The sequence below is a fragment of the Bos taurus genome, chromosome 24 (genome assembly GCF_002263795.3).
Source record: "Bos taurus isolate L1 Dominette 01449 registration number 42190680 breed Hereford chromosome 24, ARS-UCD2.0, whole genome shotgun sequence".
NCBI lineage: Eukaryota > Metazoa > Chordata > Mammalia > Artiodactyla > Bovidae > Bos > Bos taurus.
The window spans coordinates 41,807,355-41,831,113 of NC_037351.1; the positions used below are offsets into that span (position 1 = coordinate 41,807,355).

The 23,759-nt window shown below is 48.5% G+C and overlaps 1 protein-coding gene across 1 annotated transcript in view; it reads left to right on the top strand.

Moving 5' to 3' along the window:
- RAB31 (RAB31, member RAS oncogene family) overlaps positions 1-23,759 on the top strand; it is an 81,616-nt gene that overhangs the window by 20,431 nt on the left and 37,426 nt on the right. The window contains exons 2-3 of the mRNA NM_001076944.1: positions 9,605-9,684; positions 14,478-14,559. Of these exons, the coding sequence (NP_001070412.1) occupies positions 9,605-9,684; positions 14,478-14,559 (162 nt within the window). The remainder of the gene's footprint in view (positions 1-9,604; positions 9,685-14,477; positions 14,560-23,759) is intronic.

Sequence of the window (23,759 nt, forward strand, 5' to 3'; positions counted from 1 at the left end):
AACGGCAGAATGCTGCCGCTATCTACTTGTCCTGGCTGACTCCGTGTTCCTGGTCGCCAGATACAGTTTGCAGCTTAGATGCATTTAGCAGAAAAGGATTCTGTCTTGTAAAAACACAGGCTTGATGTGCGCCGGCTCTCGGGAAGCTCAGTTAAATATTCTAATCCTTTTCTGGGATAGAGGCAGGCACACAAACAGGATCGTGTCACAGATTTACTTGTGTGTATCTATACACACAGTCAGACCTTGGGCAAGTCTCTTTTGTGCTAGATTGGGTAAGGCACCAGATTCGTGGGTAGGAAAGCAAAGTTTGAATTGAGCTGCTTGGGTCATGTGGTCAGGTCACGGTGGAACAGAAATTTGTGCTCTCAGGTTAGAGAAAGTCTTTAGTTCCATCCCTGACCCCTCAAGCTGTCCAAACCACCGAGTGAAGAAACACTTCCTTTGGTTCGTCTGACCAAATTATTATCTAGCAACTTCTGGCCTGGTTGCCTCAATCAAACTGCAATCTTCCTGCCTGCTTGAGAGAGAGTCCGGTGGGGGAGGCGGGGGCAGTGTGAATGGGTCCCCAGAGTCAGAGCCTGAGTGGACAGAAGGGTCCAAGTTGAAACCTGAATGGTGAGCTCACCCCTGGAACAAGTCATCGTCTTTCCCAGATCATTGCTTTTTCTTCCTTGTTTTGTTTTTTTAATAAAGTCAATCAGTTGTATTTTTGTAAAACTAGAATGTAGAAATGGACATAATCGTCTTGTCACTTGGTTTCTGAGTGCATGTGTAGCAATGCCTTTAAGCCATGACCGTGACCTGAGATGCAGATGAAATACGCCCGAGGTTCGTGAGTGGCTGAGGGGGTGCCCCGGCTGGCGGCAGCCAGACTTTACTGCTGGCCAGGCCCAGACATCAGGTGACATTTTCCAGCCTCCTGTTTGATGGGAGAGCAGCACAGAACGTTATGGTTTGGTTGTAACTGCCTGCAAAAAGCAGTAGGTGTGATGATGTGATGGCCTAGTCCAGGGGCGGGAGGAGTGGGCCTGGAGGTGGGGGGAAGTGACCGGGGTCAGCAGTAAAAGCCTTACAGATGCTTCCTCCTGGGGGTCCAGCTTCGGAAGGGCAGCCTTCTGCTGTGCTTCCCGTGGCCGGCGGGGCAGGTTCCAGTGTGCCCTGTGCTAAGTCACTTCAGCCACATCCGACTCTTTGTGACCCCATGGACTATAGGCCGCCAGGCTCCTCTGTCCATGGGATTTCCCAGGCAAGAATACTGTAGTGGATTGCCATTCCCTTCTCCAGCGGATCTTGCCAAGCCAGGGTTGAACCTGAGTCTCTTGGGTCTCCTGCATCGTCAGGCAGGATCTTTGCCACCAGTGCCACCTGTAGCTTCCTGTGGCCGTCAGGGGCCTTGCACGTGCCCTGAGACCCAGTTAAAAAAGAAGAAAGATACAGAGTGTCCCGCAGAACCCAGAGCAGGAATGTAGCTGGGCCTCAGGAAGGTATCAGAACCGTCTTTGGGCCACTTGGCTTAACTTCTGTCCGCACAGCGGCTTCTGCTTCCCAGCCCAGGGAGTTGAAAGGTGGCTGCCTCCAGCCTCCCATCCACACGGTGTGGTTCTAGCCTCCGGGGGCTTCGTCTCTGTTTCCCGGTCTCTATGTGTCAAGGAGGTGGGAGGGCACACGGAGATTGAGTCCTTCCCCCCAGTGCTGGACTGTATTGATTGTAAATCTGTCTGTGACACCGACAAGGCTATTTGGTTGAACAAAGATGTGAAATCTGGGAGCTGGGGCAGTTACAGCTTATGCCAGTCTCGGCATCCAGGGATTTCTGTATTTGGTGGCATAGTATTGAGAAGATCCTAGTAGGTCATTCTTTTAAAAATTTCTACTCCTGGTTATGTCCTACAGGCTGTCTAATACTTAGTATAGTTTTGCATGTGTGCAGTTTGTAAATAGATACACACCTATCAGAGGATCTACACCTCATTGTCTGCAGTCAGGGATGTGCAGGCAAAGCAGCCTGAGACTCATACTTTATGGGATGTTCACAGTGCACGGAAGGTGTTGACCCCCAGCGTCTCTGGGAATATTCTCTTCTGGAAATATTCAGTGATTCATACAAGGGACAGTTCCTATCTTGGGAAGCATAAACTATGTATTTTCTTTCTTGACCCTAAAATAAACTTCTTAAAGAGTTGTATGTCCATGAATCTTGATTTATCCACAAGGACGACTTCACGTTGTTGGTACGTGAAGTTCACACACGTTGATCCCCTCCTATCAGCGTGAAGAGGTGGGGGTTCTCCTGGTAGCCCTGATGCAGGCAGCCTTGTGTTTCCTGGTCAAATTTCTTAAACTGAATGTGCTAGTTTAGCATTTATTCCTAAAGAACATAAATGGAAAGTGAGGGGGGCAGTATTAAATAATCTCCCTCCCAATTGGAAATTCACTGCTGCCTTTCCTGTGTATTTTGTAAAGTCTGTGAAATGCTTGCAGAAGTGCTGGATGACTGAGGGACCGAGCCGAGAGAAAGTCAAGCCAGCGTGATGATTATGGGAATGGCTCTCCTTACACTCTGCAGACTCAGCCCCCACCTTCTGATGCTCAGCTCCCCGCAAATACATCTCCTCCCTTCTGGGACGTCCCCTCCTGAATCTAGCGTGGGCATCAAGTCTGAGAGGAATCCAGTTGACCCTCAGACGTATAGGACAATTCCTCACCTGTCATGGGTCAAAAACTATCACCGTTTATGGGGAACAGTGACAGTCAGGAAGGTAGGCGAGTTGTGAGCAGAGGCTGGCGTCTCGGCTCATCAGTACTTCCCAGATATGTTGACTGTTTGCTTCTGGCCAACGAGGGAGCGTGTGTAAGTGCTGCAATCTAGTGTCGTGACTAAGGATCACAGCAGCTAACTTTCTGCATCACGTAGGAGCTCGGCTTGGGGTCAGCAAAGTGTTGAGTGTTAACTCAGGCCAGTGAGTGGTCTGAGAACAGCAGCTGTCAGGCTTGTCAGGGTCGGGATATAGGAAGGATTCCATCTGCCCGCCCTGCAGCGCTGAGCATGAGCGCCTGCTGAGTCTCTGTGTAGAGTCTTAGCTCTGACACGATAGACTGGCCACTGTCATCTGTGAAAACACCTGGCATATAGTAGATGCTCAGTAAAAATGCAGCAGGTGTGTGCAGTCTCTTAAACACCTCTGTTTCCTGGTTTGGTTTCCTTCCAGTCCTCTTAAAGTTCTCCCCGTGCTGGGTCTTCTTGATTCCACTGCCCTCAGGACGAAGCCCAGGCTCCAGGGGCTGGAGGGAGGAGGGCCATGCCTCCTTACCCTAGTCCAAGAGCCCTTGGGGTCCACGGCTGCGCTTCCCACTTGAAGGACAAATTCATGGTGTGGCGGTACCAGCTGATCTAGGGATAGCAGAGCGCCCTGGATGGTCACCGAGAGCTGTGGCTCCGATGTTTCTGTTTCCAGGAGCCCCAGGCTGGGGGCGGGCAACCTGGTGAGAAAGGGGGACCAAGTCTCAGTGTTAAAACCTAACATGGGGGCTGACATCTGTCACTTTCACCATTTTCCTACTTTTTAAGAGCAAGTTGTTAGGTCTAGGCCACATGCCTGTGCTAAGTCGGTTCAGTTGTATCAGACTCTTTGCAACCCCATGGACTGTAACCCACCAGGCTCCTCTGTCCATGGGATTCTCCAGGCAAGAATACTGAAGTGGGTTGCCATGCCCTCCTCCAGGGGATCTTCCTGACCCAGGGATCGAACCAGCGTCTCTTATGTCTCCCAATGGCAGGCAGGGTCTTTACTGCTGTGCTACCTGGGAAACCCCCTAGCCTACACACAGGGGACCAAATACCAGGTGTCAGGAGTCACTGGGAACCATATTAGAAGCTGCAATTATGATCATTCTGTGTCCTTATTTGCTAAACCTGAAACTTGGGAGGAGTGAATATTGGGTGTTTTGTAAGAACATTATAGAACAATAAAATCCCGTGTCGGTACAGGGAGCCCGTGCAGGCTGGTGGGCTCCCCGCTGGGAACAGGGGGCCATTTGTCTGGAGAACCTGGCTTGCCCAGTCGCCACCCCACACGTGCGCTGCTTGAGCAGAAAGAAAGGTGACAGAAGAGCTGGTGGTTCCTCTGGAAAGAAGTGAGATTAAGTAAAACACAAGATCAGACAAATTTTTAAACAGTTAAGGTCACACTTTGTAAGACTCAGACACACGGCAGTGTCTGCTTGGCTGCACAGAGTCTGTGCATCGGGACGAAGGGTTCTCTGAAAAAGCTGAGAAGCAGCGGGGCTGCTATGTCGGAAGTGGAGGGTGATGGGACTCGCCGTTCTTCCCCTTTTAAGAAGCATCTTCCTTGTTCTTTTCCTTCTTTAACTTGCCGGAGGAGTGAGGCAGTGATAGGAGGAGACAGGGCAATTCGACTGAAAACTTTTCCACAAACAATAGAAACCAAACTAGAATCTAGACAATGTACTTTAAACTAGAAGATTCTGGATGATGCCACGAAAATCCAGTGTGCTGCAACTGAGTCCCAGCACAGCCAAATACATAAATAAAATAAATATTAAAATAATAATATATGCATGTTTATTATGTTCAAGGAAATAAAAGTTATGATTTCAGACTTTGGCATGCCATCGAAAACTGTACTGTGAAAATTTTATGGTGGAAAAAATGCAATAACTGATATCAGAAAATCAATAAATGGGTTTATCATCATGTTCAATACATCTTTAAAAAGAACTAGAAGATAGGTCAGAATAATTCCAAACTGAAACTCAGACAAATAAAAGATGGAAAATAAAGAAAAGAAGATAAAGACGTACATGGTACGGTGAAAAAGTATAGTACAAGCACAGCGGAGTCACAGAAGGAGAGAAGAGAGACGACAGCAGAAACAAAGCTTCAGGAGATGATAGTGGACATTTCTCCATAGAAAATGCCTGGCTGGGTGCTGGGAGCTTTTATGGGCTCAGCTTTTGTCATCATCGCTGTGAATGTTTAGTCCACTTCTGCTCCGAAGAAGGGTTGGGATTATTAGCAATATGCCTGGAGTCCAAATGCAGGAGTCCCCCAAGGCGGGCAACAGAGGATGAGATGGTTGAATAACATCACCAACTCAATGGATATGAATTTGAGCAAACTCCGGGAGATGGTGAAGGACAGGGAAGCCTGACGTGCTGCAGTCCGTGGGATCGCAAAGAGTCGGACACGACTTAGCAACAGAACATCAAATGTTCCCCAAAGATCTCTTCACTCCTGGAGTGTTCTGCTTGGACTGCAGGCCTGAGAGTCTGGTTGGTACTGGCTGAAATCCCAAGTTTGAAAGTAGAATAAAGTTTCCTATGGAAATAATATTATAAATGGATGTTGGGGCCTTCATTGTAGAGAGCTATAGTGCAGGCCCAAGCTTGGGAAAGAATCATGATTTATTTAAAGCATTATGTCAACAGAAAGATGCATGCCTGAGTTTTAAAAGTTTGGAACCCAGCCATCAGCCGTCCTATTGGCGTCTTGGGGTGGCCTGTGCAGTCTTGGTCGCCCTGGCACTGACACCCTGTCTGATTCCTTTGAAAGTTTAGGTCTGATGTGTAAGTGACCTAGGGGCTTCCCAGGTGGTGCTAGTTATAAAGAACCTGCCTGCCAGCACAGGAGAAGGAAGAGACCCCGATTCGATCCCCGGGTTGGGAAAATCCCCCAGAGGAGGGCATGGCAACCACTCCAGTATTCTTGCCTGCAGTATCCCACGGACAGAGGAACCCGGGTGGCTACAGTCCATGGGGTCTCACAGAGTCAGACACAACTGAAGCAGGTTAGCACACAACGCAGCACAACCTATTAGGGAAAAGACTCTGACCAAGAATAGATATGGATACAGATGTACGTGTGTGTGTGTGTGACTGAGTCACTGTGCTGTACACCTGAGACTAACGATGAATGACATTTTAAATCAACTATGCTCAATTAATAAAAGAAAAGAATTGGTTTTATGCTGGTGGCTCCTTGGTAGCTGACAGTACGTCCCCCTCCCATTGGGGCAAGACCTAGCAGATGTGTCTTTAGGAAGAATGACTCTCTTATGGGTGGTGAACCTGGAAAGCAGTAGTAAAGGCCCTCCTCATGGGTCTAAGAAGTGGACTTCCTTAAGAAGACATTTACATCTGTTGGGGAGTTGATTTACCTGGTGAGAGCCTGTAGGGTTTTCACGGGACTCGGAAAACTGTGCTCTGACCCTCCAGCCTGCTGTGTGACCCTCAGGGAAGCCACGCAGCCTCCTTTCCTGCAGACTCGGGGCTGGATGGGCTGTAACAACGTCCTGTCATTTCAGGAAGCGGAGCCAGCTTCCTTCCAAGGGCGTCGAGTCCCCCGGAAGTCACGGGGCCGAGGAGAAGGGGTGAGCAGCCTGTGCCTCCCAGCCCTCCTCTTGTTCCTCGGATACCTTTATCCACCCAGGAGTTGCTGCTTCAGAGCTTTGCAATTTCCTGTGGGACAGGCATGATCCGGGGCGTTTTCCTCCTGCCTCTGTGTGTGTGTGTGACTGTCTGAAAGAGGTCCTGCAGGAAAAGGAAGTCACCCAGCTCAGTGATTCATGACAACTGCCCTGCATCCTGCTCTGCCATCATCTGCCATCCGCGGGCAGGGCCTTCCCCTGGTGGCCGGCAGGGGAATGGCAGGCCCGGGAGCAGGCAATCCCCAAGTTGTCACAAAACCTCTGAGCCCACAAGATGATTTTGTCGTCGTTCAGTCACTCAGTTGTGTTCGACTCTTTGGGATTCCATGGACTGCAGCACTCCAGGCTTTCCTGTCTTTCACTATCTCCCGGAGTTTGCTCGAACTCATGTCCGTTGAGTTGGTGATGCCATCCAACCATCTTGCCCTCTGTTGTCCCCTTCTCCTCCTGCCTTCAGTCTTTCCCAGCATCAGGGTCTTTTCTAACGAGTCAGCTCTTGGCAGCTGAAACCCTTGGGCAGAGCAAGTAAATGGGCTCCGAAACGTGCCCCCTGGAGCAGAGTCCTGCCCATGAGAATGCCCCCTCGGGCCAGAGCCCTGGATGCCAGCCACTCCCTTAGAGGACAAGGGCTCTGCTGCTGGGGGGAGGCTATCAAGGGGCCATTGTCCCAGCTGGGTACGGGGGAGGCCCGGGTGCAGCCCAGTTCTTCCTGTCCAGAGTCGCTGGGGCTGCGAGGACTGCAGGGTGGTAGGGGTCTGCTCTTTCACAGGGACTTTAAGCTCAGCTCAGATGGGAAGGACGGGGCTGTGGTTTGGGGACACTGAGAAGCGTTAGCTGAGTCCTTCCTGGGGATGCAGCTGGAAATAGCAGTCGCATCGATCTGGAGTCCAAGGAGCTGGCGTTTCCTTTCTGTCGTCACCTCTTTGAACTCTGCACATCGACCCAGGGCTGCAAAGATGTAGCGTCTAGTGCGGCTTTTTCCCGGGGCTTAGAGCCAGTGCAGGCCACATGCTCTGGGAAGTGACACCTTCTGGACAATGACCTTCTGATGAGGATCCCAAGCCCGAGGCCCTCCCGCCCCGGGTTTGCTAGGATTGTCCTGAGTGCGGGAGCGAGAGGGCACGCCCATAATTCAGATGCCAGTGGTGTTTCAAATCTCATTTCATGTTTCAGTGTCTGGAGAAAAACACCTTTCTCTGAGCTTCAGCATTTTCTCCTTGATCTGCGGGCTTTTAACGTGAAGCTTTGAAGAGAAGCTCATCACTGTCTTTTCCTTCTTGGGCTAGGTGTGTCTCTTTCCCCTCTCACTTCTCTGTCTCGAGGGTCTGCAGTCCTCCCCTAGCAGATTCGCGTCCTGGATCTCCTCGCCGTGCGGCCACTCTCAAAGGGCAGCGGGGGCAGGAGCTTTGTTCTCCTTTGTCCTGCTTCCTGGGCAATCTCTGGACTTCACCTTGCCAACTCTCCCTTTGAAGTTTCCATTTTTGTCATCATGTTTTTAGTATCTGAGGGTCCGTCTTACTTTCTGAATGATCTTCTAAAAATGCATCCTCTACTTTTCTGTGGGTGTAGATCTCCGGTATTTCCTAGATGAGTATTTCTTTTTAAAAGATTGAAATACATCCCCAGGGACTTCCCTGGTGGTCCAGTGGTTAGGGGTGCATGCTTCCAATGCAGGGGGCATGGGTTTGATCCCTGGGCAGGGAACTAAAACCCCGGCATGCTGCGTGGCTTGGCCAAAAGAAAAAAATAAATAAAAGGAGAATGTTTAAAAAAATAAAATGCCTCCCCAAAGCTCTGTTTGCACACAGGGGCTGGTGGTTGGGGGCACATGTGGCCTCTAGTTGGGGGACTCCACGTGTTCATAGCTGGGTCTGCAAGTGGGGAGACACACTTGCCTCTTCCATCTGGGCTTCAACAGGGTGGGGCAGGGTTGGGTGAGTAGCTCCCCCGGCCCCAACCCAAGCTGTGTGCAGGGTCGTGAGCCAGCCTGTTTCTGACACAGGTTTTCTGGAGTCAGCCTCCAGCATCCTCCAGCATCCTCCCAGAACATCCCTCCCCTGATCCCGTGTCTGGGGCGCCTAGGTGTGATTCTCTGCGGTCTTGCCTCTGGTTCCGATATTCTGATTCTAGCACTGCCTCCAGCTCTTGGTACCTGCAGGGAATGTGGGTGGGACTGACTTGCTCCCCCTGCTGCAGGCCCTTAGGCTCCGGCTCCTTCTTTCATAGTGACCCCACCCTCCCTCCCCCAACTGTTCCTCTCTGTCCTCACTTGTCTGATGGTTGTCTCTTCTCCCATCTCTTTGACCTTGTGAATGTGTTTTTTTTTTATTCCTTAAACCATCTGACAAGGGATTTGGAAAGGACTGGAGGAAAATGCACGTGGGACTTCCCAGGTGGCACTAGTGGTAAAGAACCCGCCTGCCAACGCAGGAGACTAAGAAACGCGGGTTCGATTCCTGAGTCTGGATGATCCCCTGGAGGAGGAAATAGCAACCACTCCAGTATTCTTGCCTGGACCTGACTGTAGCCTGGCTGGCTACAGTCAGGTCGCAAAGAGTCAGACACGACTGAGCAACTTAGCATGCACACACAGAGAAAAATGCATGTGTCTGTTTCCAGTGAGTGAGTGGACCCCTTTCCTAACAGCTTTATAGAATTATTTAACAGAGAAAGAGCTGTACAATTGAGCAAAACTGGAGGTTCTTATGCAGCCATCAGATTCTAGAGAGAAAATGATAAACATGCAATAATTAGAATTTATCATTCTTATAGGATGATACCTAGAAAAATAGATTACGTCTTTTTAGAGTGCTAAAGGTTTGAATAAAATCAGTTTCTACCAAAACAAAGTGATATGTTGCCATACTTCTTAGATCCCTCCCCAAATTTCCAAGTTTCTGGAAGCACGTGTATTGAAACATGTCAGTTCTAGGTTAATTATTGTGTATAGATGGCACATGTTTCTGAAATTTACTTTTAGCATACTTCTTTTATGAAGGCAATACAACTTCACTGTCAGAATTTCTGGTATGAAATAGAAGAAAATATCCCACTTCCCCCCAGCTGGAAGTAAGCTCCTCTGTGCTGGGTTCTGTTTATACTGGGTCAGAATCCGCCCCCATGGTCTTCATGGCTGTATTCTCGTCCTCTTCCAGGACACTGGCGTGGGGAAGTCCAGCATCGTGTGTCGATTTGTCCAGGATCACTTTGACCACAACATCAGCCCGACCATTGGGTAAGTTCTCATCTGTTCTTCCGATCCACCTTTCTTCCTTTCTAAGTACCTTCTAAGAGAGGTACTTACCTCTTGGGTACTTACCATTGGGTAAGTTCTCATCTGTTCTTCCGATCCACCTTTCTTCCTTTCTAAGTACCTTCTAAGAGAGGTCACAGTGTCTGAGCCTTCGGGGGTGTTCATCCCGGCCAGGGAGACTCAGTCCCGACTGTGAAGACTTGGACACAACTCAGGGACTTGGGCGGTGTGTCCAGTCTTCCTGTCCCTGCAGTCCCCTCCACCCTGCGCCAGCCGCTCTCACTGCTGCCTCGGGTTGTTTCCTTGATCTCCGAGTGCGTTATTCTGCAGATCACGCCGACTTTATTTCCAGATGGAAGTCGAGATCTGGGACGATCTGGGACGAAGGTCTTGCTTGAACCTGCCTGCCAGGAAACCTGGGAACGCGTCCACTCACAGCAGAGCCGTCTGCACGGCTCGTGGGCAGATTGATTTTCCTTTCCTGGCTTAATCCAGTGTCGGCGTCTCTGTTCCGATGCTTGGGAGGGGGAGGGGAGGACTGCCCTCCTACCCCCTGCCCTGCCCAGACCCCAGCCCTGGGACGTGAGAGCACTTCCTGTTCGCTTTCTCCTTGCTACGGATGCCTTTACCAGACGTGCTTCTGCTGTGCTGTTTCGCAGGTGGTTAATTTTTCACCATCTTAGTACTTGGCCCAGTGTGTTTTTCTCCACAAAGACAGCATGCTCTCTGCAGAGAACAAGGTTTGGTTTTCCTCAGCAGGGAAACAACGAGTGTATCAATTTGGGGAACTGGGTAGGATGGATGAGGACAGGGCAACGGCCTCCATCAGCCTTGAGTGGAGAAGATTCACGGCAGGGCACACGGCAAGCTTCTGACTCACAGCCATCGAGTCCACTGGGAGTCCACCGCCTCCCACGGTGATCACTGCCTTGGGAAAGACCTCAGGCTCTGAAAGGGCATTGTTTCTGCACCAAAAATTCATCCTTGTCACCCGATGACTCATGAGAAACCCTGACTGCTATTCAAGCAGATTGTCGGCATCATGAACAGACGTGTGCACCTCTCTTTCTAGTTTGACCTTTACAGGGACATCATGTTTCTTCTCTGCCAGATTCTGCTTCCCGCAGGTAGTGAAGCCAGTTCAGCATTGCTCACCCCCATTGCTCGGGAAGCAAAGACGCCTGAGAGTCTGAAGTTGAAAGCTAGCAAGGAGGCTGGAAAAAAAAAACAAAAACCCAACCAAAAGAGCAACGGTTGTCAGTCTTCATTTCAAACAGTAATCGTCTTTCTCCTAGTGGCAGGAAATCAGGAACAGAGAGAGGTGTCTGCACATATAGGTATGTGTGTGTGTGTGCATGCTCAGCCGTGTCCAGCTGTTTGCGACCTCATGGACTGTAGCCCGCCAGGCTCCTCTGTCCATGGGATTCTGCAGGCAAGAATCCTGGAGTGTGTTGCCATGCCCTCCTCCAGGGGATCTTCCTGACTCAGGGATCAAACCCGCATCTCTAGCATCTCCTGCATTAGCAGGCAGATTCTTTACCAGTTGAGCCACCAGGGAAGCCCCACATATAGGTGAATACATGCATATCTGTGGTATGATATGCATTGCTACTTTCACTAGAGCTGTTCCTCGAGGGCTCACTGTATACCAACGGGGACTTCACAGCTGTCATTTCCTCATTTGACCCTGAAGCTGCCCATAGATCACGCAGGGTGGATTTGGGGCCTATTTCACAGATGAGCAAACTGAGGGACTGTGACCATCATCCCCCAGGGTGGCCATGAGGCTCTGTCTTCTCTCCTGACTGTGCCATCAGATTCTTTCTTGACCAGGGTCAAGGCCGTTTCAGGTCTCAGGCTTACCTCCGTCTTATCTGTAAAGTGAAAAGCGTAGTCTGGGTATATTTTTTTCCCCTAGCTCATAAAAGTCTTAAGATTTTAAAGGCATGAACTTAGTTTTCTAAACCTGAGAACTTTTTGTGAGCAGAGTTGCTGCGTTATTTATCCCATTGCCTAGAATATATTGAAGAATGAATGAAAATCTGATTTGTTGTTTAGTTGCTAAGTGACTTGTTTAGTTGGTAAGTGACTTGTTGTTTAGTCGCTAGGTCGTGTCTGATTTTCTGCGACCCCATGGACTGTAGCCTGCCAGGCTCCTCTGTCCTTGGGATTTCCCAGGCAAGAATATTGGAGTGGATTGCCAATTCTTTCTCCAGGAGATCTTCCTGACCCAGGATTGAACTTGCATCTGCTGCATTGGCAGGCAGATTCTTTTCTACTTTACCACCGAGCCACCTGAGAAAATCTGACTTACATCAATGTAAAAACAAAAATAAGCATCAAGACAAAATGTTGATATCGCTGTCTACATACAATTTTAAAAAGCATTTTTGGAAAATGTTCCATAAGCCAAGTTAAAGGGCGAAGGTTAAACTGGAAAAAAAAATTTTTTTAATACACTGTTACAAAAAGTTGGTATAAAATAGTCAAAAAGGACACAAGAAGTGGGATGACCATACCTGCTAAAAAGTAGGCAAAGGTCATGAACTAAAGATTCACAAAAGGAAAACAACTGAAGAGAAAATACTAAAATGATGTCAGACTTACGACAACCATGACAAAAACCAGAAATGAAATACCATTTCCTGTGTGTCATCCTGGAGCAGATTCGAGAGGCTCTTGTTTGCGGAAAAAATCATCTCATACATTTCAGCGGGTGTAGAGGTAGGTACAAGCTACCATTTGGTGAGCATAGCAATGTGGAGAATATATGCTTCTAAGAAGTCCAAAGAATAGTTGTACAAGGACACAAAGATTCAGGTTCAAGGATATTCATTTAACCATTGTCATAATAGTGAAAAATAGGGGACCATGACATGGTGTGTAATATGCAGTCACCAGGTAATGATGCTGATCTGTAGGCACAGAAATAGAAAGATGTCCACGATATATCAAGTGCAGGAGATACAAAATCTGTGTACCATCGACTTGGGGGATAAAAGTTGTGTCAACACCATTTGGAAGACAGTATCAACTTATTAGCAGTGATTATGACTGGGTAGTGAAATTACAACTGATTTTATGTTCCTCCTTTATATTCATTAAAAAAATTTTTTAATGAAGTACTAATTTTTAATAAAGTACTAATATTGCTTTTATAATGAGAAAAGTCATCAAGAGATTTTGATTTTTGGAGTATATTTGCTCTGACGAATAAGCTGGGACGTACAGTTTAAGAACTCTTAAAGAAATGAAATGTCATGCGGCAGATGTGATTTTGATCATGTTAGGTTATATCACTTAGAAAAATGCTTAGAATTTCCATCTAGTGCAATTGCGTGTTAATAATAATCTGACTATTCACTGTGGTGTTCAGTACATTGTGGGGACAGTCATGGGACCTACAGGGACGAATATCTTCCTCCCTGGAACTTCTGTGGTCTGCCCTTAGTCTCAGGGAAGAGTAGAAATTGAGGAAATCTTACCAGGCTGAGCACTGAGTGGTGGCAGGGCTGGCTCTTGCTGGACTGTGAGGGCCCTTGGGGTCCGTGAGAGTGAGGGAAGACATCCTGATGCTTACCCCTGCAAACTCCAGTCTGCATCCTGAGAAGAACAAGAGGAGGACACCTTTATTGTCCCTAGAAAGTAAATTTGGTTCAGTGATCATATCTGACATATAGTCTAAATTTTCATTTTGCCAATTTCATTTGTTCTCAAAACTTTGGAGTACTTTTCCCACTAATCCAGGGTCCAGTCAAGTTCCATACAGTGCATTTGGTGGGTTTGTCTCTTTCCTCTCTCTTAATCTAGATTCTAAAACAACCCCCCCCACCCCACCCCCGGTCTTTGGTTTTGTTCACTTTTCAGGACATTGACTTGCTCCAAGCATTTGGGCCCATCATCTGTTAGAATGTTGCCTATTCCAGATTTACTGGATTGCATCCTCACGATTAAATTCACACTAAACATTTTTTGGCAGGAACTCTGCACAGGTGAACAGGTGATGTGTGCACTGACCACACCACGTCAGGAGGCTCCTTGTGCCTGCTTCTCGCACAGTCAGAGGCTTGTGTTGTTTAATGAATGGGAAACTTTATCACACAGGAAAAAAAAAAAACTAAGGCTACTCAACATTCCTTGTGTTAGACTTTTACATCTTTTCTGAGCACTGAGAAAAAGCTTAAGAGGAACTATGCAAAAAAAAAGTATCAAGTGTTTCATTATCTACTGAGAGTTTCAAATCCTCCCTTTTTCATGGAGAAAACAAGTATTTGTTCATCTACCCATCTTTATCCCTGCATTTGCACAAGCAGGATGAGGGTGAGACACAGTATTCTAAAGGTTGCTGTCAGTGCTGGGGTCAAAGAGCAGGGAGTATGCACCACTGTTTACACCTCTGCAAGGCCCACACTCTCATGTGCCTGGATACAGCTGCTGTTTTCACTCTTAATTGTGGTGATGATACATTTTTAAAATCTTAAGTTTTTTTTCCCCTGATTTCAAGCATCTAATGTCTTAGGACTGTTGAAGATAAGTGTTTTGAAACACAGTGTTCTGAATACACTTTTTGCCTCCCCCCGCCCAAGTCCCTTGTTGGACTAACAGAAGAGGCGGGATTTCTTCTTTGGGGTGACAGGTCCCCTTTCCTCTCCATGGACCCTAGAGGAGAGCCTATGGGGTCCTGCCAAGGCCCCGCCATCACCTGTTGGAAACAGAGTCTTCGTGAAGGTCGTGGGGGTGATCGGTAATGTGCCAATGTTGCTTCTCTTTTTCAGGGCGTCTTTTATGACCAAAACTGTGCCTTGTGGAAATGAACTTCACAAGTTCCTCATCTGGGACACTGCTGGTCAGGAACGGGTAAGGACACGCTGCTGCTGGCTTCCTGGGGAAACGCTGCCAAACAGCACTGGTTTCTTTGTATCTGGCAAGACTTGGTGACTAGTGATAGAAACCCAGCTTCAAATGAGTTAAGCACAAAAGGAAACACGCTCTTTAGGCATGAGGAACGGGAAGGGGCTGAATCCCATCCCTGCCAATGTGCCTGTCAAAGCTGCACGACTCTATTCCATTTTCTTTGCTTGCTGACCTTGAAATTGACTTCTTTTTAGGCTGACCCCCTGGCTCAGCAACCCCAAAAATAGAGCAGCTCTTCCCAGGCAGGAGGCTCCTCCTCTACCTGGTCTGAGCTGTGTGCTCAGGGGATGTGGCGCCCCTGCTGGCGGGGCCAGGGAGTGCACTTGCCCCAGGAGGTGGCTGTGCTCAGTTCCACCCGAGCTCCATGGCCTGGGAGCTGGACAGGCTTTGTTTCCTGAAGTCTGGGTTCCCATCCTGGGAAACGAGGGAATGGGTCCTGGGTTACCAGGAATAATGGATGATGGCTGTCTTATTCCTGTTGTTGTTCAGAGCCTAAGTTGTGTCCCGCTCTTTGTGATCCCCCCTGCACTGCAGCATTCCAGGCTTCCCTGTCCTTCACTATCTCCTCGCATCTCTTATTCCTAATTCTTTTTAGTTCCTGAAAATGTTTATGGAGAAGATAACTCCAGAAGCTCCATCTCTAGATTTTAAAAGGTGAAACAATAGATACCCACAGACTGTCTCGAGCAGGGGAGCAGGGAATGTAATAACTAGGGCATATGTTATCAGAGTTGAGAGGAGTGGCCTTGATGGGTGAACACAGGGCTCACCAGTACCTTCTCTTAACCAATCAAAACTGGCCCCAGAGCTGGTTATCGCAGAGTAAGACAGGTTGAACTTGCCCTGGTCTGTTCCCAGCTCAGATGTTGCCGTCTCTTCCCACCCCACTTAGAATGTTAGCACTTCCTCACTCCCCACCCCAGCTCGCTCCCTTTTGCTCCACAGCCCTTGCTATGTGTGTTCAGGTGCTCAGGTGTGTCCCCTGGACACAACTTTGCGACCCCATAGACTCCTCTGTCAGTCTCCTCTGTCCATGGGATTTCCCAGACAAGCATCCTGAAGTGGGTTGCCATTTCCTTCTCCAGAGGATCTTCCCAATCCAGGGACTGAACCCATGCCTCCTGCATTGGGAGGCGAGTTCTTTAACCACTGCGCTACCAGGGAAGCCCACAGCCTTCACCAACCTCTAATATGCCCCTCAGTTCGCTCGTCGATTCTGTCAACCGTCTCCCTCTCACAGGAGAATCCAGGACTCAGGATAATCCATCGTTTTCATTATCAGCTCCTCACACACCAAGTGTGTGTTTATACGAATTTCATTTTCTATAAATCCCCTCTTAAAATGAACATTCCAGTGTTTGTAGATGAAGCTGTCTCAGAGGTTTCCTTTCCTTTAATGAGGACGAATCTTCTGGCGTCAAATGCTACCCTTGTTAGAACATCTGCTACTTCGCTGTGGAATCGAGAACTCAGATTAGCACACAGGAAGCTGCTACCTGGGGCCCCTCTTTCTCTCTGACCATGGGCCATACCCACTCCCAAAGTTAGGGGGCTGGAGTCCAAGGGAAGTGATAGTGTAGGGGTCTCTTCTCTATGTCCCTGTGTGTTCTCTGTAGCGATCAGCTAGATTTCTGTTTTTGGAGTTGGGGGTTGTTCCTTAAGCAAAGAGGTTTTCTTCTTCCCCATGTTACTTTTGCTCATGAAATAGTTGCTTATGCAGCTGCTTTTTAAAAACTAATTTTATTTACTTGTTTCTGGCTGTGCGGTGTTCCTTGCTGCGCGCAGGGGCTTTTCTCTAGTTGCAGTGAGCAGGGGCACTCTCTAGTTGTGGCGCAGTGGCATCTTATTGCAGTGGCTTCTTGCTGCAGCTCCTAGGCTCTGGAGCACAGGCTCTGTAGTTATGGCCCACAGGCTTAGTTGCTCTGCGGCATGTGGGATCTTCCCAGACCAGGGATCGTAGCTGTGTCTCCTGCATTGGCAGGCAGATTCTTTGCCACTGAGCCACCAGGGAAGCCCCTGCAGCAGCTCTTCCAGAGTGTCGTAAGTCTGTTTTACACGGAGAGGCAGCGTTGCGGCTCTTTCTGGCACTGCATGTCCTCTAGGCTGTGCCCCGGTCTTGTGCTCAGTGCTTACTGCGTGCTTACTACACTAATGCGTGTAGCCCACTCACGGCGCTCAGCTGGGACTGTCTTGATCGCCATCCACAGGGGAGGTCACCCCGGCTCAGAGAGGTTGAGTAACCTGGTCAAGACCACACAGCCAAGAAGGTATAAAGCAGAACTCTGAATCGAGCAGTCTGGGTCCTGGGATTGATAGTTCTGTATTGATGGGAAAAAAGCACACAAAACCGCACAATTAAAATGATCCAAAATCCCACGGCCCAGGTATTATTTCTATTGTTGACATTAGGTGGCCATTCTCCAGATAGCTGACTGTGTGTGTGTGGGATAATTTCTTATCAATAGGATCCTGATTCTTTATAACCTGCTGTTTTCACTTGTGTTGAAGTGTCCCTAAAGGGAGATTTCTGTGTGATTGAAGCAGGGTTCTTGACATTGACTTACCTAGTCTAATAGTCATGAGATCAATTACTTTGGGTGAAATTTGACTCTAACGTGACTATCAGAGTTTGGAGTCTGGCCCACTTAGCATCTCAAAGCAAAAGCACCGTAACATTTCTTTCATAGGCCTGTATTTTTAATTATTCTAATTGCTTTTCTAAAATGTATCTCTCAGGTTGTAGATACCTGTGACTATATCACTGTGTCTATAATTTGAAAAGCATAAGCCTCATATTAGGGCTTCTTCTTGTACTCCAGGGAAGGGCGCTTGGGTTTGGGTGGTCATTTCAGGCGAATCCAGGTTTGTGGAGCTTGAGTGGACAGAGTCCGCCTGACCTCGTGGTCATGGATCCCTCTGGCGTGCTCCCCCCAGGCTGACCTTGCCTCGTCCCCCCATGCAGCCTGCTCTCGCTCCAGTGATGGCAATTTTTCAGTCGTTTTGGCAGCTTCATGCTGGACTTAATCGTGCTTGTAATGACGTTGCCTCATGTTTGAGCTAAAAATAAACTCCCTGCTGTTGCTGGTGCAGATTGCAATTGGTTCTCTCATTAATCTCTGGAGTCCAGTGCATTTTATTTTCCCTCCTTATCGTTGTAGAAATCTACTGCTGTTCTCCTTAGTTTTTACAATGCTAAACCCAGTCTCTTTGGATTTATGAGTTGACCGTATCGAGACAGATTTAACTGCTCAGCGCGGTGCTTTGCATGTGACGACTCCTCAAAACTGGACCGTGTCTGAGTCTGCCTGGCACACATAGCTCTCCTGTCAATGTCCTACTTACTGTGGTGCTGAGTCTACACTAGATGTGGCACAGATTTGTACTCTCCAAGGATGACTTTTCCCTCTGAGCACTAAAGATGTAAAAGGATCCTGGTCTCTTGTTCTTGTAGAAGAGTGCATTCACTCTTTTTTGTTTGTTGTAAATTTTATTGAAGTGTAGTTGGTTTACAATGTCGTGTTAATTTCTGCTGTATAGCAAAGTGGCTCAGTTATACACACACACATATGTATTCTTTCCATATTCTTTTCCATTATGGTTTATCATAGGATATTGAATATAGTTCCCTGTGCTGTAGAGTAGGACCTTGTTTATCCATCCTGTGTGAAATAGCTTGCATCTGCTAATCCCAGACTCCCAGTCCATCGTCCGTCTTCAGCCCTCTGTCCCTCTTGGTAACTACAAGTCTGTGCTCTGTGTCTGTGAGTCTGTTTCATAAATAAGCTTATTGGTGTCATGTTTTAGATTTCACATATAAGTGATATCATGTGATATTTGTCTTTCTCTGTCTGACTTACTTCACTTAGTATAATAATCTCTAGGTTCATCCACATAGCTGTTGTTTCATTCTTTTTTATGTCTGAGTAATATCCCACAGTTTGTAAGTACCGCATTTTCTTTATCTGTTCCTCTGTTGATGGACACTTAGGTTGTTACCACGTCTTGGCTGTTGTGAATAGTGATGCTATGAACATAGGGGTGCATGTATCTTTTCCAACTAGCATTTCTTCTGTGTATAAGAGTGCATTCATTCTTGAGATGTTGTCTTTTGCTTTTAGTTCAGCCCTGTATGATGGGCATCCTCCAGTTCTTTCAGTGGCAAATGGTAATCCATCAAGTGCCTCTGTAAAAAAAAAAAATGGTTAAAAAAGTGTAACCATTTCCAGTTGATTGCTGAATCCAGTTTGTTAAAAGCTTACTGTCTTTGAGATTCGTGCATTGACTGGGGGGTTGTTTCGAGAGAAGAGGGCCCTGTCGGAGCTCGGAGGCGGCTCCTGGGGTGTTCACCCTGTCCTGTTCGCAGGGGTTGTCCTGTTGATTTCTGCTTCATGCTGATGGGTGAGGAGGGGCAGTGGTAGGTCAGCAGAGCCTCTAGCAGGATGCTCTCAGGGACTGGAGCTCAGAGAGAGCCCTGGGGAGAGAAGGGAATTTATCTGCCGAGCTTTGTCTTCCCAGCTCCCATTGTTAGGATTTGTGAGGGGAAATGAGACTTCTGTGCCAGGGTGTCAACTCATTCCTTCCTTCTGAGTTTCCTCTGATTTCCTCTTTTGTTCTTTCATTTCAACTGGGGACCAATGTATCCTCATTGCTACTGAATATTACAATGTGAAATGAAGCTTTACCTTTCTAGATGTATACTTCCAAATCTTTCTGTGCCTGCTTTAAAACACAATGACAATCCATAGAATAACTCCATTAAAAATGTCAGCATCCAGGAAAAATGTCAGACTTCCTTTTCCTGATGCGATCCATCAGAGCAGCATTATTTTAAGAATGTAACCTGGAAAAAAAATGAACATCATCTTATTGTTTTGTTTCATTTGGTTAGAGTCATCGTTGTAGTTGTCCGTCTTTCCTAGTTGGCTTGTTGTTTAGTTGCTAAGTCGTGTCCTACTCTTTGTGACCCCATGGACTATAGCCCGCCAGGCTCCTCTGTCCATGGGATTCTCCAGGCAAGAATACTGGAGTGGTAGCTATTCTCTTCTCTCAGGGATCTTCCCCACTCAGGGACAGAACCTGAGTCTCCTGCATTGCTGAGATGCGGGTTCTTTACTGCTGAGCCACCTGGCAAGCCCGCTCATTTCCCTTCTTGGGCTCAGCTCCTCCCATCTCCCATAACTTGGAAGCTTACATAACGGAATCACAGATGCTAGGGTGCAGCTGAGAAAGCCGTGGCCTCAATATTGGGTCAGAATGAGTCCTTGGGAAGGAAAAGAGAATCGAAGACAGCAAGTTCAAGGTCAAGTTCAGGCTCTTTCCAAACATCAAAAGAAACTTCTGCTCCCTTTCCTTCTTTCTTAGGGCCCTGGAGTTCGTGGTCAGGAAAATGGTTCACTATTCATAGGCTGTGGCTAAAGTCAGAGGAAAGTTTGACCTTCAGGCCTCCTTGAAGAAAGAGGCCTCTTACAGTCTCTGAAAGAGCTGATCTTTGTTTTCTCCCCAACTCGCCCTACAGCCCCTGGAGAGAGAGGCCAGCTCCCAGCTCCCAGCACCGAGCCTACACTCTCAGCGCTGCTGGAGGGCGGGGGGCTTCACCCTTGGCCCCTCCTCACAGACTTCCATGGAGGGGGGTCTGCCTTCAGTGGGAGGAGGTGGGGTCCATGCAACGCCCCTTCTTAGAGAACAGGGCTTCCACAGTGTGGACTGAGGCCTCACTTAGGGAACTATGCCCTCCCTCCATCCCCCCACCCACAAGAAGGCTCTCAGAAAGGAAAAGTGGGTGAAGGTTGTGTGTGAAGCTGATGGCTCAGAGGCCTGCAGATGTGCTATTAAATGAGAGCAGCGGCTGTCGATGGGGCCTGGGAGCCTCAAGAGTCACTTTTTAGTGAAAAGTCACCCAGAGGGGCAGAGATCCGGCGACAGAAACCGAGGAGAAGAGTGTGACAGTGGTGTTTGGGCTGGAGCAGAACCAGCTGCTCACTGACCTGGCTCCCAGGGTTTGTTCTGTGCGGGGGTGTTAGCATCATTTAGGAAAATAAGATTTTACGTGCAGAATTGTCCTGCTGGGTGTCAGAATGTTGCCGACGGGAGAGAAAGAGGAAAGACACGTCCGTGTACTGAAAAAATAAATCCAGTAAGTCCTTCAGGAAACACTGAAAAGTCTCTGCCCTCGGTGGGTGGGATGGGAATGCTGGGAAGGGGGAGGGGACGGGGAATGGGGACTCAGGAGCAGTGGTGGGGTGGGGGGTCTCAACCCTGAGCTGGCCTGAAGGGACCCAGCCCCTTCCTCCGGCATCCTCCCCACCAGGACAGACCCTCGGCTCCCCAGAGAGCATCTCCCCCTCCTGGGGACTGATGTGGCTCCTCTGGATGAAGACTCTTGGCTCCTAGGGCTTTTTCTGTTTGTCTTTAGTCTGGGATGTGATGCCATTAAGTCTTCCCAGGTGGCACTAGTGGTAAAGAACCCACCTGCCTATGCAGGAGACTTAAGAGATGTGGGTTCAATCCGTGGGTCATGAAGATCCCCTGGAGGAGGGCATGGCAACCCACTCTACTATTCTTGCCTGGAGAATCCCATGCACAGAGGAGCCAAGTGGGCTACAGTCCATAGGGTTGGACACGACTGAAGCGACTTAGCATGCATCCACATGATGCCATAAGTGACTTCTCATTGTGAGGCAGGGTCTGCACCTCTTGGCTAAAGGCCAGTCTCCTCCTGTGACTCTCAGGGGACCTAGGGCAGAGAGCCCAGGTGGTGGGGCCGGAGGCAGGACTTTGGGGCCCGGCTGGGGTTGTGCTTGTTAAGAACCTGAGATGCCCTTTACCTGGTCGGCCTCTCTCCTCCCCTGCTTTCCCTCTTTTCCTTTTACACAGCTGATTTCATACCCCTGGTTAAAATACAAGCAATAAATGTCGTTCCTGACAAGGAAGTTAGACACACAGACTTTGTGTAGCGTGGAAAAGCATGTCTGTGAGCCCCTGCATGTCCTGTTATGGGGACAAAGGTGTGTCCTCTGAGCGGGAACTTTATCTTCAGAGCGGCCCTGAAGGAGCCACCTCCTCCGTCCACTCTGAGGAGAGTGAGCGCTTCTGAAGGACAGGGGTTTGTCGGCGTCTTCACCGTCTCTGTTTCCCGTGGCTGTTGTAATGCACATGTAGTGCCTTCTAACAACCTGGGTTCACAGCCTCCCAGGTCTGGACTGTGGGCCGGCAGGTTCATATTTGGAGGCTCTGAGAAGAGTCGGCCCACAGTCTTTGCCTTGTGGCCCATACATCCATCTTCAAAGCAGAGCATCTTCAAGCTTCTCTGATTCCCCCGCCTCCCTCTTCCATCGGAGAGGACGCATGTGGAAGACCCTGTGTGATGCCACTGCCCCAACCTGGTAGCCCGGCATAACCTCCCTTCCCAGGACCAGCTGCCCACCTCCGGCCGCCCTGTGCTGTAAGAGGTCACAGGTCCAAGGATGAAGCTGTGGACATCTTGGAGGACTATTGTCCTACCTGCTGACCCTCTGTCTCCATCGCTTAGAATGGCCCTGTCATGTACCAGATGTCCAGTAGATGGGTGTTGAATGAATGAGTAAAGTTAGTGCCAGCCCATATCTTCATTACACCTCTGAAAGTGATGCTTCATTTCAGAGAAGAAACTGAATCGTGGAAAAAGAGTGGAATTTGGGGTCAGAAGACCTACATTTAAGGACTTTTAAGAGCTGTGTGTCTGTGGGCAGTTTGCTTAATCATCCTGAGCCTTGGTTTTCTCATCTGTACAATGGGACACCCCCCCCACCACCACCACCATCTAGCCTGCCCATCCACACAGGGTTATTGGCTCTTTCATTGCTGAAAGTTTGTTGAGTTCCTGCTCCTGCCCAAACAGGGGTTTACAGAAGGTTCTGGGTGGATTCGGTAGCTGAGAAAAGGTGTGAATGGAGGAGGGGCAAGCTCTGTGGATGTGATTCCTGAATGCTGAGGAAATCCTTTGGCATTGGCACTTTGAAAGAAAAAAGAAAGTAAAGGGGGAAAAAAATCCCTTTTCATTGCAAACATAGTGTATACAGTTAACATTTTAAAAGAGTTCTTTCAGGAACCGTGAAAACAAGTGATGGATTTGCCTGTAATGGCATTATTCAGAAACAGCCATTTTGATAGGTTTTTCTATTCAACTTTATTTATTACTGGGTTTTTAGGACATCTGAGTAGGCATATTAAATAGGCCTTTCTGCTTTCTGTGGAGAGAGAGGGTCTGTGTAAAACTCAGAAACCTTCTTCTGAATGGCACAGAAGGTACATTCAGTGATGGTTTTTCCATTCAGCCTCTGCCAGCTGGGAATGTCGGGAATGTCAGGAATGCCCTTCCCCCTCTTCCCCCTTTGTTTGAATCCTGAGGGACCTCAGGACATGTTCTGGCTTCTGCCCTAGACTGCCCACTGCCCTGGCATTCTGGGGGAGGCTGAGGATTTCTGCTTGTGTGCTGCCCCCACCCCCAGGACAGAGTGGCACGGGCCCCCGGACTATGAAAGCATCACACAGGGACCAGCGCTCTCTGAGATCCTCAGACAACTGAGCCCTGCAGCTCGTGGGCCTGATGCCAATGCCCTCGGCTGGGGCGACTCTCACCCGGGAGGCAGAGCCCAGCTGGGGTTGGTCCTTTTTAGGAAACTTCATGTATTTTCCATCACTGCTCCTTCTTGACATGCAGAACATTGCTTCTACGGAATTTATGATGCCACAAACCCATGTTAAGGAATTCTGCCTAAAGTCGACTGGGTGGTCTAAAGGACTGGGTTTCCTGGAATGGTTCTTTCCACTGTGTGCTGACTGTGCGTGTGTGCACACAGAACACTGTGGAATGGGATGAAGGGAGCTTTGTGTTGCAGGTGAGGCAAGAGCGGGGCGAGAGTTCCATCCAGAGTCTGTCTGACCTTGACCATGAGTCCTCACAGAGCTGGGAAAACCTTAGCTGTCACCACCCACCCCTGCCTACCCCAACCCAGACTGGTACTGAGCCAGATGCAGGTCAGCACCCTGTCTTGAGTCGAGATCTCTTCACCCTGTGCCCCTAAAGTGGGTTCTCAGGACACTCACTAGGTCCCTAGATGTTAAGAAATATTGCTTGAAAAAAGGTAGAAAATAAAGAATTCTGA